The sequence below is a fragment of the Canis lupus genome, chromosome 11 (genome assembly GCF_003254725.2).
Source record: "Canis lupus dingo isolate Sandy chromosome 11, ASM325472v2, whole genome shotgun sequence".
Classification (NCBI taxonomy): Eukaryota; Metazoa; Chordata; class Mammalia; order Carnivora; family Canidae; genus Canis; species Canis lupus.
This window is the reverse complement of record NC_064253.1, coordinates 4,558,699-4,573,478: the sequence shown is the minus strand read 5'-3', so window position 1 is coordinate 4,573,478 and position 14,780 is coordinate 4,558,699. Positions and strand designations below refer to the sequence as shown.

The 14,780-nt window shown below is 40.6% G+C and overlaps 1 protein-coding gene across 1 annotated transcript in view; it reads right to left on the bottom strand.

Moving 5' to 3' along the window:
* Positions 1-14,780, bottom strand: part of KCNN2 (potassium calcium-activated channel subfamily N member 2) — a 143,660-nt gene that overhangs the window by 28,468 nt on the left and 100,412 nt on the right. Inside the window, exon 4 of the mRNA XM_025446701.3 lies at positions 8,099-8,240. Coding sequence (XP_025302486.1) covers positions 8,099-8,240 — 142 coding nt within the window. The remainder of the gene's footprint in view (positions 1-8,098; positions 8,241-14,780) is intronic.

Sequence of the window (14,780 nt, the reverse complement as noted above, 5' to 3'; positions counted from 1 at the left end):
AGTCATATTCCTTTCACCAAAGTCAGAAAATGTATCCTGGTTACTTGTCTCCCATTTCATTTACATTATGATGGAAAAGCGAAGCAAATCATTGGCCTATCCCTTCAAGATACTTTGGCATCTAAACACCACGTGAAGAAAACACAGTATGTTTATGAAGCTAATAGATTCAAGGTAGATGTAGAGGTTCTCCTTAGCTGGTGTATCATCTTTCCTTCTAACAAATTAAATGTTGCAAGAGAGAGAGGAAGGAAGGAGAGGTCTTGTCCTTAGGAGGTATCATTACTAACGCCCATTGCCTTAACCAGATCAAAGCAAACAAATGACAATCAGCAGAAGCAGAGGTTGAGCCCCAATACCTAGAGAGTCTGAGCTGCTGCCAAATGAAAACACAGTCTTTTCTCCACTCTGCATTTCCTCATCCTAGCACAAAAATTGTAAGCCATGTTGGGCCCCAGAATGTTCAGAAAGAAGTTCATCTTCCCCAAGATCATTTTAATACATGATGCTTGAAAAATCAACATCCTAGTCATTTTACTTCAGGTCACCTGGCTATGCTCATCCTGCACATACTTTCAAGAATCATTTTGGAAAACCATTTTGGGAGCAAGCTTTAACAATTTAATAATGCAAGCAATGGAGAAGGGAAGTTCCTTTAAGAGCACACTGGGTAAAGGTTTTGATTCTTACTTAAAAAGGCAGCTGCCAGAGATTTAACATAAATACTGAAATGTGTAATTTTCTTTTAGAAATTCCAGAATCCACACCCTCACCAAGAATGACTAATGAAAAAATGCTAGTGTTCAAAATACTCTAGTGTTAAATTAGTTATCCTCCTGCAAGTCTTATACTAGCTCCTAAAAGCTCAAACTTTCAGTGTGACAGCCAATTTGTTCAACTAACAGTAATTAAAATTTATCAAAATATAGTCAATTTGAAAAAAATTGCACTTTTCCCCTAAAATACATCCAAATTAATAAAACAGCTTTAAGACCGGTTAACTTTCATTTAAAAATATCTCCATATCCTCCAAAAGGAAGGTAAATGAGTCTTTGGCAATAACTGCCCATTTTTCTGTCTCTGGGGTTGACTGATTCAATATCACGGAATAATAAACACATTTTACTGCATTTATTGTCTGATGTTTTCTTTTTTATGCAAATATGTCCACCAATCACTTCTGGCAAATAAAATTCTATAAAACACTCAGCTTTATTATTATGTCCCACTGGAATTCTGCAAGATCTCCTCAGGTCATGAAAGTCAACAACAGTCAAGATAATTTGGAAGATAAGTGGCCCAAGTTTCTTTAAAGACAAGTCGGTATTTGCTGTTAGGAGGGCAGAAGTCAAGTCCAATGTCCTCATCCAGGAGAAGAGGGGACGAGAGAGGTGTGTGTGTGTGTGTGTATGTGTGTGTGTGTGTGGTTTTCTGAGGTCAGTGAAAAAACCTATACCTGGAAAACCCCAATCTCCTTTGGAGTGATTTGCTTGTTCAGCTCATTCTTGTACTTGGATGACTGGAAAGAAAGAAGTGGTGCATAAACCTGGTCATCAACCATGAGTCATGCCTGGGTTTAAATCTCCTTATTAGCAATGGTGCCAGCATGAGCGCATGTATTTTAAAGATGGGAAGGGTAGCCCTGCTGCCAAATAAAAATGCTGAGAGTTGAGAAAAATTAGGTGGAACTGCAGAGTCAACATGTCAAAAGCTAGAAGGTCACCACAACTTCCAACACCACTTGTCTGGACCTGGAAGAAAGCAGCTATTATATTTCTTGCAAAATATTCCTAGGGAGAAATGAAGGTCCTTCAGGAATTGGTGGGGATTTTGGTCTTAGGACTGACAAGGCCCATCCTCCCCACCTGCTCCTCTGCACAAAACAAACTATTCTAAGAATTTAAAGATAGGCTTTCCTCACTGAGCCTTTATTTGATGAGATTCACTAAACACATGTAAACCAAAAACTTTTTCAAAGTTATTATTGGAGATTATCAAGTTGTTATTTGATATTAAGCACCTTATGTCAAATTATATTAAGACCTATAAAAAGGATTCTGGGGTGGATTGTTTTGTTTTGTTTTTGCTTATTCACACAGCAATATCAAGAACTGACTTTAGTTTCTCAGGATATCTATGTCCACTGGCAGAGGGAAAAAAAAAATCTCCAAATAGAGAGACAGTAGCATGAATAAGTAGCACGAATATAACCAGATCTGAGGTTTAGCCCTCCTGAATACCATTTTCTTTATAAGCTTTGGCTAATGTATCTGTGTTCTGGAATATTCTCTGAGTGAAGAGTGTAGGGTTCCTACCCTTCAGAATGAAAATTGACCTCTGACGATTGACTGAGGTGCCATGTAACCTCAAATCAAGACCTTTCAACACTGGGTAATATGATGGCAGCAGGATTATTATCCAAAGGTCTCATCCTAAGATGGTATACAAGTTCCCTGAATAAAATTGAACAATTCACTGGTGCTGTGATTTTTACATTGTTAAGAACTGCAGAAATGGTTGGAGAAAACCTTAATCATGCTTCTGAAGTGGACTCACTTGTGTTCAGGGATCCATGGGGGACCACTTATCAGATAATAATCCATGTCCCAAGGATGGGGCAGATAATACTTCACATTTTAAGGTAACTTTGCCAAAAAATCTAGTCATCTATATTCTAGTTAAAGGGCCCGCAAGAGATGCCATAATACTACAGAGTAGACAAGCAAAATGACAAGTGACTAAATGACACTGCATTCTCATATAAGACAAGAGATACTCTTTCACCAATGAAGCTCTATTCTCCTCTTGAAACAATCCTATATATTCCCAAGCAAGGGGAAATTAAAGCTTTCAGCATGTATTTTGTCTATACATACAGATATGAAAGGGTAGATAGGATAACTTTTTAAATGCTAAGCAAAACAATTACCTTCTCTACATCAAGTTAAGATAATGAGAAACCAGCTGACAAAACGCTATGACACCAATGATCTAACAACGCTGTTTGCCCAACTCCTTCAACCAACAAAATAAAGCCATTTAGAGCTCATCGCACTGGTTGTCGTGACGTCTACACTAATGAAGTGTCAGGGCCTCGGGAGGACCCCACAGAAGGAAGACAGATGAATAAAGAAAAAAACCTTCATGTTTTCTCTGGAAGGCTGATGAGTGACTATTATGCAATCCTGTGAGTTCATATTTTTAAAATACTGTCCAGGAGAGAGGAAGTGATCTTTGTCTCTTCAGCTTTACTATTAGGTAGGTCTTGGTGGAGGAAACTTGTGCTGGACTTGTCTGATCTATCACAGTATAATACTTGCATCTAAGATTGTCTTACTTTAGCATTACCATCATTATCTGTGTAGGACATTGCAAACAGTGCTGTAAAAACAAGAAAAGCTTTGCACAACTGTCTTGGATTCACAATTGACATCTCGGACGAGGAGAGGTTATTTTTTGATAAGGCCATTTGTTTGTCTCTTAGAATATTCTGGAGAATTCTGTCTCTTCGCCGTTTAACAATAGATTTCTGCCCAGAGCACTGCAGATTAATCTTAATGTCCTTGGAACCCAAAATATCACTCATGACACAAATCAGCTATTTAAAAATTTTAAATTATAGTTTAATTTTGGGTTTTTAACTAATGAAATGTGAACATCTAAGAAGGTGCCATGAAGTAATTCACTAGTTTCAGGAGTTTTCTGAAAAAAGGCAGTGCTCATTTCTTTATGTGTACATTTTGAAATGGGAAAGCTTTATAGATGTTAACATTTGGAATGACTGTATCTTAGGTCAAAATAAAAAAACACACACACATAAAGCTATAAATTCTATCAATTTCATAAACACAAGAACCAGAAAATTCAAATATAAAAGAACACAGAGAAATATAGCACTTCAGAGATAATATACAAGATGATTCAGGGATGACCCTGTCCTTTCTCAAGAGTGTTGTAAATTGTGCTTCTTTTTCACAATTTAGTAGGGACCAGATGGAGAGAGAGAGAGAGAGAGAGAGAGAGAGAGAGAGAGAGACGGCCCATGGGAAATCTGACACTGCATTTTACCTAAACAGGCATTGCAAAAGCCCAAGGGGGAATAGGGAAATAAATGCCTGAAATAAAAGGAAGTCATGTCTGGTTTAGATAATCCCAAAGAGACAAATTGGTATTTAAATTTCCTGAAAGCAAAAGCAAAAAAAAAAAAAAAAAAGTATCTGGCAAAACACATTTCATCTTAAGGAAACTAACCATTTCTGTGGGCTGTGAAAACAAGTTAGCTTCTTCTATATATCTTTACTGTCAGCCAAACACTCTCCATACCAGTTTGTAGGTAACCTGCAGCCAAGCACTGTCAATACCCAGGAAATTTATGGGAAAGTGTCAGCTCCTGGATCTCTGATGCCTGATTCCATAGGAAGTTGCTTGGTCTAGGGATAGACACAATCCAACTCCATGCAGTGTTTTGTGTAAGTTAGCTCAAGATTACTAAATTTCTCTACATGCAAATAAGCCATTTTTGATGGGGCCAATTAAGAAATAAGTCTGTTCGAAGGGGGACATGAACTCCAATATTTACAGCATCAATGTCCACAATAGCCAAACTATGGAAAGAGCCCAGATGTCCATCAACAAATGAATGGATCAAGATGTGGTGTATATATACAGTGGAGTATTACTCAACCATCAGAAAGGATGAAATCTTGTCATTTGCAATGACATGGGTGGAACTAGAGTATTATGCTAGTGAAATAAGTCAGGCAGAGAGGATAAATACCATATGATTTCACTTCTATAAGGAATTTAAGAAACAAAACAGATGAACATAGGGGAAGTGAAGGAAAAATAAAATATAAAAACAGAAGGAGGCAAAGCATGAGAGACTTAACTATAAGGAACAAACTGAGGGTTGTTGGAGGAGAGGTAGGCGACATGGGGTAACTGGGTGATGGGCATTAAGGAGGGCACGTGATGTGATAAGCAGTGTGTGTTATATGCAACTGATGAATCACTGAATACTACCTCTTAAACTGATAATACACTATATCCTAACTAAATTCAACTCAAGAAAAAAGTTTTTTAAAAATCTGGTCTGTTCCTTACACAGGAAATGGAGTGGAGCTACTCAGCCTAAGAACAGAGTGTCTGTTTCATCATCATTCTAGAGGGCAGCGATGAGGTCACTGTGAATTTCAGGGCACATACCACCTTTGTTTTCATACTGAGTAAAAGTTGATTATAACTTCTATTTTTTCTGTAAAGTAGGATCAGTAGCGAAACTTAAGCAAATAAGTAGTTCAAGTAACTAAATAAATGATTTGTGCTGTCAGGTGAAGCTGTGGAGACTGTAAGGACGAAGAAAAAAAGCGAGGAAAGCTAGAAGTAACAAGAAGATCTGGGCAAGGTTAATCTCAAACCTGGTTCTGATCCACAGCATATTAAGCTATTTGCATAAGCCCTGAGTCATACCTGATTCAACAATAAAAAGAAGGGGGGGGGGGGGGACACCTTACCAAAAAGGAACACCAAGGAAATTGTTTCTAAGAAGCTTAAGGGGAAAGACTCTGCAATTAGCAGTTCTGTTTTTATAAATAGCATCATTCATGTCCCTTGTGGGCTTGTTATGGCCCTCCAAAAATACATCCCTGCAAATTTTATTTCCCAAAGCATTATGCTATATAATAAAATGCTATTTTCTGAGGAAAGAAGACGAAGTGATCCAATAGTTAACAGGACAGACCATATCCATCGTCATGAAAAACCAAGTTCGTTAAAATGCACACAACTATATTTTTCTTTTATAAGCAAACAATGTTAAATGATAAACCCAGATTATATTCTTGACAACTGGGACTTGAAATTGGCATCTTGTTACTTCTGGTGACCTTAAAATTGGCCCCAGATTTTATTTTCACATCTAGCTACCTTATCCCTGGTCAGTACTACCAAGTGGGAGAAGAACGTTCCCACTCCATCTATGCCATGGGCACTCCAGCTAGCTCTAACTCTTGGAACAATCTTCCGAGGCAGCTGCTACAAGGGTACAGGCTGCCCTGGCTACCATTCAAAGGCCCTCCCGTGGAGAGCTTATCCCTCTGCTGCCAACCTGGGGGTGGACACAGTGGAGGCATTGGGAGGGATGCCTAACTTCAGAAATTCTGGGAATTTCCTGCTTAAGGAGCTCCTGGTACCAGCTCTCATATCCTGATGTCAGCAGAAAACCAAAGAAGCATCAAGATAATGCTTTTCGCTGTAACCAAACTATAAAAAAGCAGAGGAGGAATAAAGAGAACCTGGGTCACTGAACACAGAGCATCGACTGGAAGCTACACCTGGCTTAAACATTTCAAAGTTCATTCACACTGCATTATGATAAATTTGAGACAATTTGCTGCCCTCCCATCTTGATCTACCTAAAGCACATGTCACAAACTAGTCCTGGTCAAGTTGTAATATGTAAGGAGTAGGGATCATGTCTGTACCTGCTCTGCCTCCCAGAAGAGCAGTGGCATGCCGGGCATCTGGGTGGCTCAGTCAGTTAAGCATCTGACTCTTGATTTCAGCTCAGGTCATGATCTCATGGGTCATGAGGTTGAATCCCACATTGGGATTCCCACTGCTTGGTATTTGCTCTCTCCCTCTCCTCTCCCTCTCTCTCTACCCCTACCCCCGACTCATACACTCTCTCTAAATCAAGCAATCAATCAATCAGTGACATACCATCACAGGCAGCAAATCCTTCTCAAGAGCTCCCCAAGACCTGGCCTCCTATCCCAGCCTCATGCCATTCCACTTCCCTACCTGACTCTGTGCACTCCTGGCCCAGTGGCCTGGCTCGAAGGTCCTCCTTGACTCACTACCTTCAAATATTTCCTCCTTCTGGATGCCTACCTTTGCCTAAAGCCTACCTTAGCTTTACAAGTCAACTTTCCAGGAATAGAAAAAGGAAAATATTATTTTTAAAAAGATTTTATTTATTAATTCATGAGAGACACAGAGAGAGAGAAAGGCAGAGACACAGGCAGAGGGAGAAGCAGGCTCCATGCAGGGAGCCCGATGTGGGACTCGATCCCAGGTCTCCAGGATCACACCCTGGGCTAAAGGCGGCGCTAAACCACTGAGCCACCAGGCTGCCCAAAGGAAAATATTATTAAGAAAATCATAAGGAAAACACATTTACTGTACTTTACTGTACTTATTGGGGAAAAATCTGCATATAAGCAGCCCCATGCAGTCCAAACCCTTGCTGTTCAAGGGTCAACTATAGTCTAATTCGTTTAGTGAGAAAATGCAACTCTTCAGCCCTTCAACACACTTCAAAGTAGGTTATTATGATCCACATTTTGCAGGTAAGGGAAGTAAGTTTTTTTTTTTCTTTTTTAAAGATTTTATTTATTGGAATGTCTGGGTGGCTCAGTGGTTGAGTGTCTGCCTTCGGCTCAGGGTGTGATCCCAAGGTCCTGGGATCGAGTCCCATATCAGGCTTCTTGCAGGGAGCCTGCTTCTCCCTCTGCCTCGGTCTCTGCCTCTCTCTCTCTGTGTCTCTTATGAATAAATAAATTTTTTAAAATAAATATTTTATTTATTTGTGAGAGAGAGCGAGAGCATGAGCAGGGGAGAGGAGCAGAGGAAGAGGGAGAAGTAGGCTCCCAACTGAGCAGGGAGCCAGACATGAGGCTCGATCCCAGGACCCCAGGATCATGACCTGAGATGAAGGCAGGTACTCAACTGACAGAGCCACCAAGGTGCCCTGGGAAGTAAGTTTCAGAGAAGATAAATCTACTCAAATTTACATAGCTAGCAGGACAACAGCAGAATCCTTTGAAATGAACTTCCTGGTTAGAGCTGAAGCTCCAAGACCAGATTTGCTCACCAAAATTAGTACATCTTCCACAAAGAGCAACCCAGCAGCACTGCATGGTTAATGGAGCTGCAGCACGGTAAGAACGAAGATGAAAATCAGTGATGTTTTCTCCCAACCTAGACCTGATTATTCATGCTTCGCTGCTTGCTGTCGGGCAACCAAAAGCTTATGATCACATGGAATGCCTTCATGATCTAAGAGTATGAGTAAAAGAAACAAAATAAAGAGACTTACCATAATTCCAGTAAGCAAACAGACTCCTTTCCCACAGTATGTGTTAGGTACCATGTCACCATAACCAATGGAGAGAAAAGTTATTGATATCAACCACATTGCTCCAAGGAAGTTGCTAGTAACATCCTGTTGATCATGGTACCTGAAAAACAGCAAACAGAGTGCCAGGCCTTTATAATTAATCTACAGTAGGGCTGCCAAGGGCAGTTGGATGCAGACCAGAGATTTCACTAAGTAGTTTCTATAAACTGATCTGTGTGGAGGTTTTCTTTCCCTCCCTCCCTCCTTCCTTCCTTCCTTCCTTCCTTCCTTCCTTCCTTCCTTCCTTCCTTCCTTCCTTCCTTCCTTCCTTCCCTCCTTCCTTCCTTCCTTTTTTTCCTCTTTCTTTTTAAAGATTTTATTTATTTATTCATAAGAGACACATAGAAAGAGGCAGAGACACAGGCAGAGGGAAAAGTAGGCTCCATGCAGGGAGCCTGATGCAGGACTCGATCCCGGGACTCCTGGATCACGCCCTGGGCTGAAGGCAGGCGCTCACATCCCTATGTGGAGGTTTCCAAACCTCAGTCTTATGTGTAAATACAATTGAGGTTCTACCCAAGCAGTATGATGGACATCAGAAAGTTTCTCAACGTGAAAAAGTCTGAAAGAGAAACCATAAAATACGACAACTGCTTCTCTCACTGGTGTAAACTGATAAATGCACATTTGTCTCTAAACTCTGCCCAGACCTTGCTCATGGCTCATCATTCCTTGATGCCCACCCGTGTGCCTAACTTAGGGGATGCTACGCAGTACTGCATGCAATCTGCAACCCACAATCTCTCCACGCACCCTCACAGTAGCTGCAACCCTGAGACTCCCTCTGCTTAGACTGTCCTATTCTACCTTTATTTCCATGATGGTCCAACCCCTAGTCAGCCTTCCACTTAAATGCAGGGGGGGGAGCGTCTTCCATCTGCTCTTATCCAAGACCCTCCCCCACACTCCCTCAGCATCCTGCATCTTCCTCCATCACCGGTCAATACTGCAACTGTTGACCTGGAGGTACGCGCTGTCTTCCTTAAAGACACAAAATGTGCCAATGATTGCATAGTCCCTGCCCAGAACCCGAGATTAATAGAACTTACAGCCTCACACTTACACACAGGAAGCTTGTAGTCAGAGAGAGGGAGAGAGGGGTACATTTATCCTAATTGGTCTTGGTGCTATCAAGATATTTGTGGTGAGGAGGAGGGTTTTAATATCAGAAACAGATACTCTATGATGTTTAGTTTAAATCAGCAGTGACCCTGGCCCATCATGGGAACACTGTTGTCCACCATGCATACAACACTGAGGCCACGTAAGTTGGTACCTGGAAGAACTTGCCCTGGATGCATGTTCTATGTCATTGAGGCAGAGTGGCCCTCCTCTGGTCTCTGTGGCAGTCAGACCCCAGACTGGTCACCAGAGGCATTCTCGGCTCTTTGCCCTTCTCCTAAGGACTGCCTTCCTTCCCAGCTGCCAGACACCACTGGAGAGGGTTTTCCTGTCCTCATGCCTTGCTCTCCAAAGCGTGCTAAAAATCTCCTACCTTGCACTCGCACACGCGTGCGCACATGGGCGCGCACACACACACACACACACACACACACACACACACACAGCTTACTCAAGGGCATCCTGTGAGCCACTGGTGTTCGGAGGGCAGAAACCCTCACTGTTTTCCCCCAGTGAAATGTCACCGACCCAGCTGTGGGGTCCCTTCTTCCCAGAATGGCCAGGCAGAGGGAGGTCAAAATGCATTCCTCACTTTCCGGGAAGACAGAAGAGCGCATTTACCTGGGAAACTTTGTTAAGTACCCTGTGCACAGGGTGATGTGATCCGTGGCACACCTGAGTTACAACATGGGCTGAAAGGCTCTGTGAACTGCTTTGGGGGCATGCTGTGCCTCAGTAATAAGACTTCTGTGGGAGAATGTGGTATTTATTTTAAATAAGACCCTCAGAAGCTTTAGCTTATAACTCTTTCATGATACCGGGGCTCTCTATTGAGTATCCTTCATCAAGCAAATTGCCTAAAACAGGGAATGCATTACCCAATAGAGAGAAAGCAAGAGCATCCATTCCCTACTCAAATTTTAATTGTAATACAAAGCTTCTTCACCAAGGATGATCTCCAGAAAGATCGGACACATTTAAGAGCTGAAGACACTATTTCATTGATGTATATAAAATATTTGTGATGTTCAAGCCTTGACTTGCATTGTCTCATTTTCCATTACTACTTGGAGACCTTGGTAACCCTTTTGGCTGAAATACCTCCTGTCTTTACCCTCTCTATATCCACAAAGTATCCTCAGTAGCTCAGAAAAATGTGGTCATGTCCCAGCAAAACCCTCAAGTTATTGGGGTGAGCAGAGTGAGCAGAACACATCTGAAAGGCACAAGAGACTACGAAGAAGAGTTTGAGATTTAAAACTGTAAGCAAAGGGTCTCTAAGGGGAACCTTCATGGCTGGTGTCCAAATCTCAGTTCTAGCATGGGTGTGGAAATCTTCCCAATCCGTTCCCTCTGAAACACTTTTGACTTGGTTTCCAAAGTTTGGAGAAGTAAACAATTTTGAAAATTGCACTAAAAAGCATTCACTAGAACACTGAGGCAAGCCAATGCCTCTTTAGTTGCTGGCTTTAATACACAAGTTGTAAATACACAAATTTCTCCCATTCTCATCTGTCTCTTTGCAAAGACTCTCAAGCATGATGCCATTCTGTCAATATTTATTACACCCTATGCACATTCTTTGGGGCCAGACACTGTCATCCTATAGCAGAGGGCCTACTTAGAAATAAACTTTCTAAGAATTGGTATTTTAGGGGTTTGGGACTCCATGGTAAATCATCCTTTTTTTTTTTTTTTTTTTTTTGGCTTATGAAATAATAAACCTGCCTGAAAGTAGCTTAGAATGGAAAAATAACATCTCAGACTAATGTTTATGTTACATTCAGACATACTTAGTTGTGAACAGTCAAGAGGGAGATAATTAGGGAGCTGCATCAGACACTATTTGAATAATCAAGATTTCTTTCCTGGCAACTCAAATATTAAACTTATCGGCAGGATGATATTATCGCTTAGAACACTGCCAGGTTTGGCATTATGCCAGATTCACACCACTGTGAGTGATTATTATGCATAACTTAAACGCTAAAGAAAAATTTCAAGACATTTTTACAGATGTTTACTTCACAAACTTAACTCAGGCAATTGCAAGCTTCTTCAAAGTCCAACTTCTGATCAATATGAATACTTAGTTAAGTAAAAATAGGACAAATAAGATTAAAATTAGAGCATGGAAGGCCTGATGATCTCAGGGTTTTAAAATAAGAACTCTGAGGTTTAGAAAGAAGACTTACTGCATTGTTTTACTGCAGTGCACACTTCATAGACATAAAGGTTGTGAGATCAGCTTTGAGGTTTGAAAAGAAGCAAAATATTCCTTTTCTTAAGTTTCCATTCATTTTTTTCATTGTTGACTGTGGGCCTACCACTTTTTCTTAAATATGGCAGTTTTCTATAATATTTGTTTAAATTTGCCAGGGTAATCTTTCCAAGGGCATTAGGAACTTCTTCCCTAAACGAGGCAGACCCTGCCCTATGCCCCTAACTACCCTCCCCCCAGTACCTTTCCACAAACAATAGGAGCTTTGGCCACAGGAATGGCTGGCACTTATTGCCATCCTCTTTCATGGTTTTGTTGGCAGATGTGTTTTCTTCTTCCTGGAAACAAACTCACCCCATCCTAGCCTTGATTTATACTTTGAGAATCTTGTCATCTGTCTCCTTTTCCAGACTCCACAGAGTTTTTTGGGTAACATGGTACTCCAGGCTGCTCCTCTCTCTGCAGAAGTCTCTTGCTGAGACCTCTAACACTCTCAACCAATGTTAACCTTGGCTATAAGACATGTAGTGTATAATTTGCTCATCTAACGTGCCCCTAGAATCTTAATGATGAAGAATTTGAGGACAAAAATTATGTCTTTATTGAATTAATTACCGTGGCAATAGGAAACATTTGTCCTCAAATTGACATGCCTTTGTGGCCATATGCTAGGCCTTCAGGATCAGATACACAGGGATACAAAAAGGGGACGAAAATGGGTCTTGCCCATCAATCAACATGAATCAGATTTGTCACATTCTCTTCCAAGATCTGTGTGCAACTTATAAGGTATTTTTTTCACTTATAAAAATAATTCAACAATGGAGTTTAAGAGTGACAAACGATGTTCATTAATCTTTTTCTATTAAACATACCATTAATACTACAAATGGCAAAAAGATCTCATCTCAGTTGTCAGCTCTGATCTCAAATGCTAGCCTTGGTAGTGGAGTAAAAAACATTATGAAAATTTAAATGCATGTGATTAATCCACCATCAGTTCTCTCCTGTGAATTCATCTTTCTCTCTGAAGATACCACTAAAAGGAAAGTAAGGCAATAACTCCACAAGAGTAAGGTATAACTCCTCAAAAACAAAAAGAAAGGAAGGGAAAAATCAGAGGATGAAAAATAACATATTTTTATATAAACCAAAGAACACGGGCAATTCTGTTTCCAGCCAAGAAAGACTAACAAGGGACTGCATCTATACTGCCTCCTGAAACAACTACAAAACCAGACAAAGTATTTGAAACAACAGTTAACAAGACATAGATCATCAACTAATAAAGGACAATGATCCCTGAGAGACAGTAAAGTACCAAAGTGGTAATACAGTTGCGCTGGCTTACTACCTGAAAAAAATCCCCAGGATGCAGCTCAGGGAGGGAAACTGGGCAAGCCCAAAGGTCTCCCCAAGTTCAGGGACAGAGCTGGAAATCCAGGGAGGCTAGCAGTTCACAGGACCAAAATCCAGAGAGCATAAATCTGCACAGAGGGAGATCCAGAGGTCTGCACAAAGGTCTCCTCAATTATTCAGCTGAGGACTGATCAGTACTTGGATGTAAGACCCCAATGCTGGAGAAACTGAAGTATTATTTGCAAAATGGTTCAGTATCACTTGAAGATAGGTTGTAGTAAGTGGTATAATGTCAAGTGAAGAGAATATAATTGAGTTACAGTGTACCAAAGTGTATAGGTATGCTGGAACCCTCAAGGAACCATTAAAATAATACCTCAGAGAGTAATAACTGATAACACAGTAAGGATAGAATATGGAGAACATATGGGAACAAACAGAAAAGAAACAGCCAGAGGACAGATTTATCCAAGCACATCTGTAACTGTATTAAATATAAATGGCCTAAATACCTCCAATTAAAAGGCACAGATTGTCAGAGAACCCAAGGATGGTTCACAATTTGGAGAAACCTGTTATCATGCAGAGTGGGTAAGATCCAAAGTTGAAAACAGACAGCTGATGATGTCTAAATACATTGAACAATAGATGCCCAGGTGCCTGTCCCTGTCTGGTACTACCAGACAACTAACAGGAGACAGGAGTTTATTCTCTGGGGATAGACTGGAGATTCTGACCCAGGGTCCAGTGAAGATCAGGAAAGATGTTTGGGGCTTGAAAACATGGGGATTGAATTCAAGTTTCCAAACTGAACAACAGCACCTCTAGTTTCCTTTCTTCACTCTGTATCCCCGACCCTATAATACAATTCAATAATAGAACACACTATTACAGAGAAAGAATATTTTCCTTTGGAGAAACAGAACAGTTTCAGTGAAGAAAAGAGATTCATGTATAAACATCAAGGATTCCCTAATGAAAAATGCAGCTTTCTACTTGTCCATCCTACAGGAAGTTTCACCACACAATGAGCTCCTCTCCTCACAAAGAGCTTCCAATTTCCATTCCTGAAAGTGAAAGATCTGCAAATAATTGACACACATTTGCAGTATATTCTCTGTAGAAAAGATACAGACAAAAAAGAGGAGGAGCAAAGAAAATAAAAAAGGAAGAAAGGCAAGAAGGAAGGGATGGAAGGAGGGAGGAAATGAATAATCATAATATAAGAAGAATATAAATTAGCAGAAATCTCCCAGAAAGTAGATCGAAAAGACAAGGGTAAAAGAAGGAAAAAGATAAATTCTCAGAGAATCAACACAGAGGGCCTAACAACTGAATTTCCAGAGCAACACAGAAAGTGGAGGGAAAGAAATGCAAATATTCTTTTATTTCTTTGGTTTTCCAGGAAAACTCGAGGGCAGGCATCTCTAAGGTTCTAGTTAGTATCTGCACACAGAATAAGAAAAGACCCATGCTATTGGGAGTGGAGGTGGTTGCATTAAGTTTTTAAGTATTATGGGCAGCCCGGGTGGCTCAGCGATTTAGCACCACCTTCAGCCCAGGGCGTGATTCTGGAGACTGGAGATTGAGTCCCACATCAGGCTCATTGCATGGAGCCTGCTTCTGTCTCTGCCTCTCTCTCTCTCTCTCTCTGTGCATGTCTCATTAAAAACAAAAACAAAAACAAAAATAAAAAAAAACAACAAAAAAAAACCTTTTAAGTACTAGGAATAAGGAGATCTTAAAGAGTTTCAAATGGGGCGGGGGGGGAACGGATCACAGCTTAACAATGGTTGCCTCTAACAGGATTTAATTGTTTAAGTTTTGTGTGTGAATTGGGAGAGGGGACACAATCTATTTCTCCTGGATTTATAGAGGAGAGGGATAAACAATTTGGGA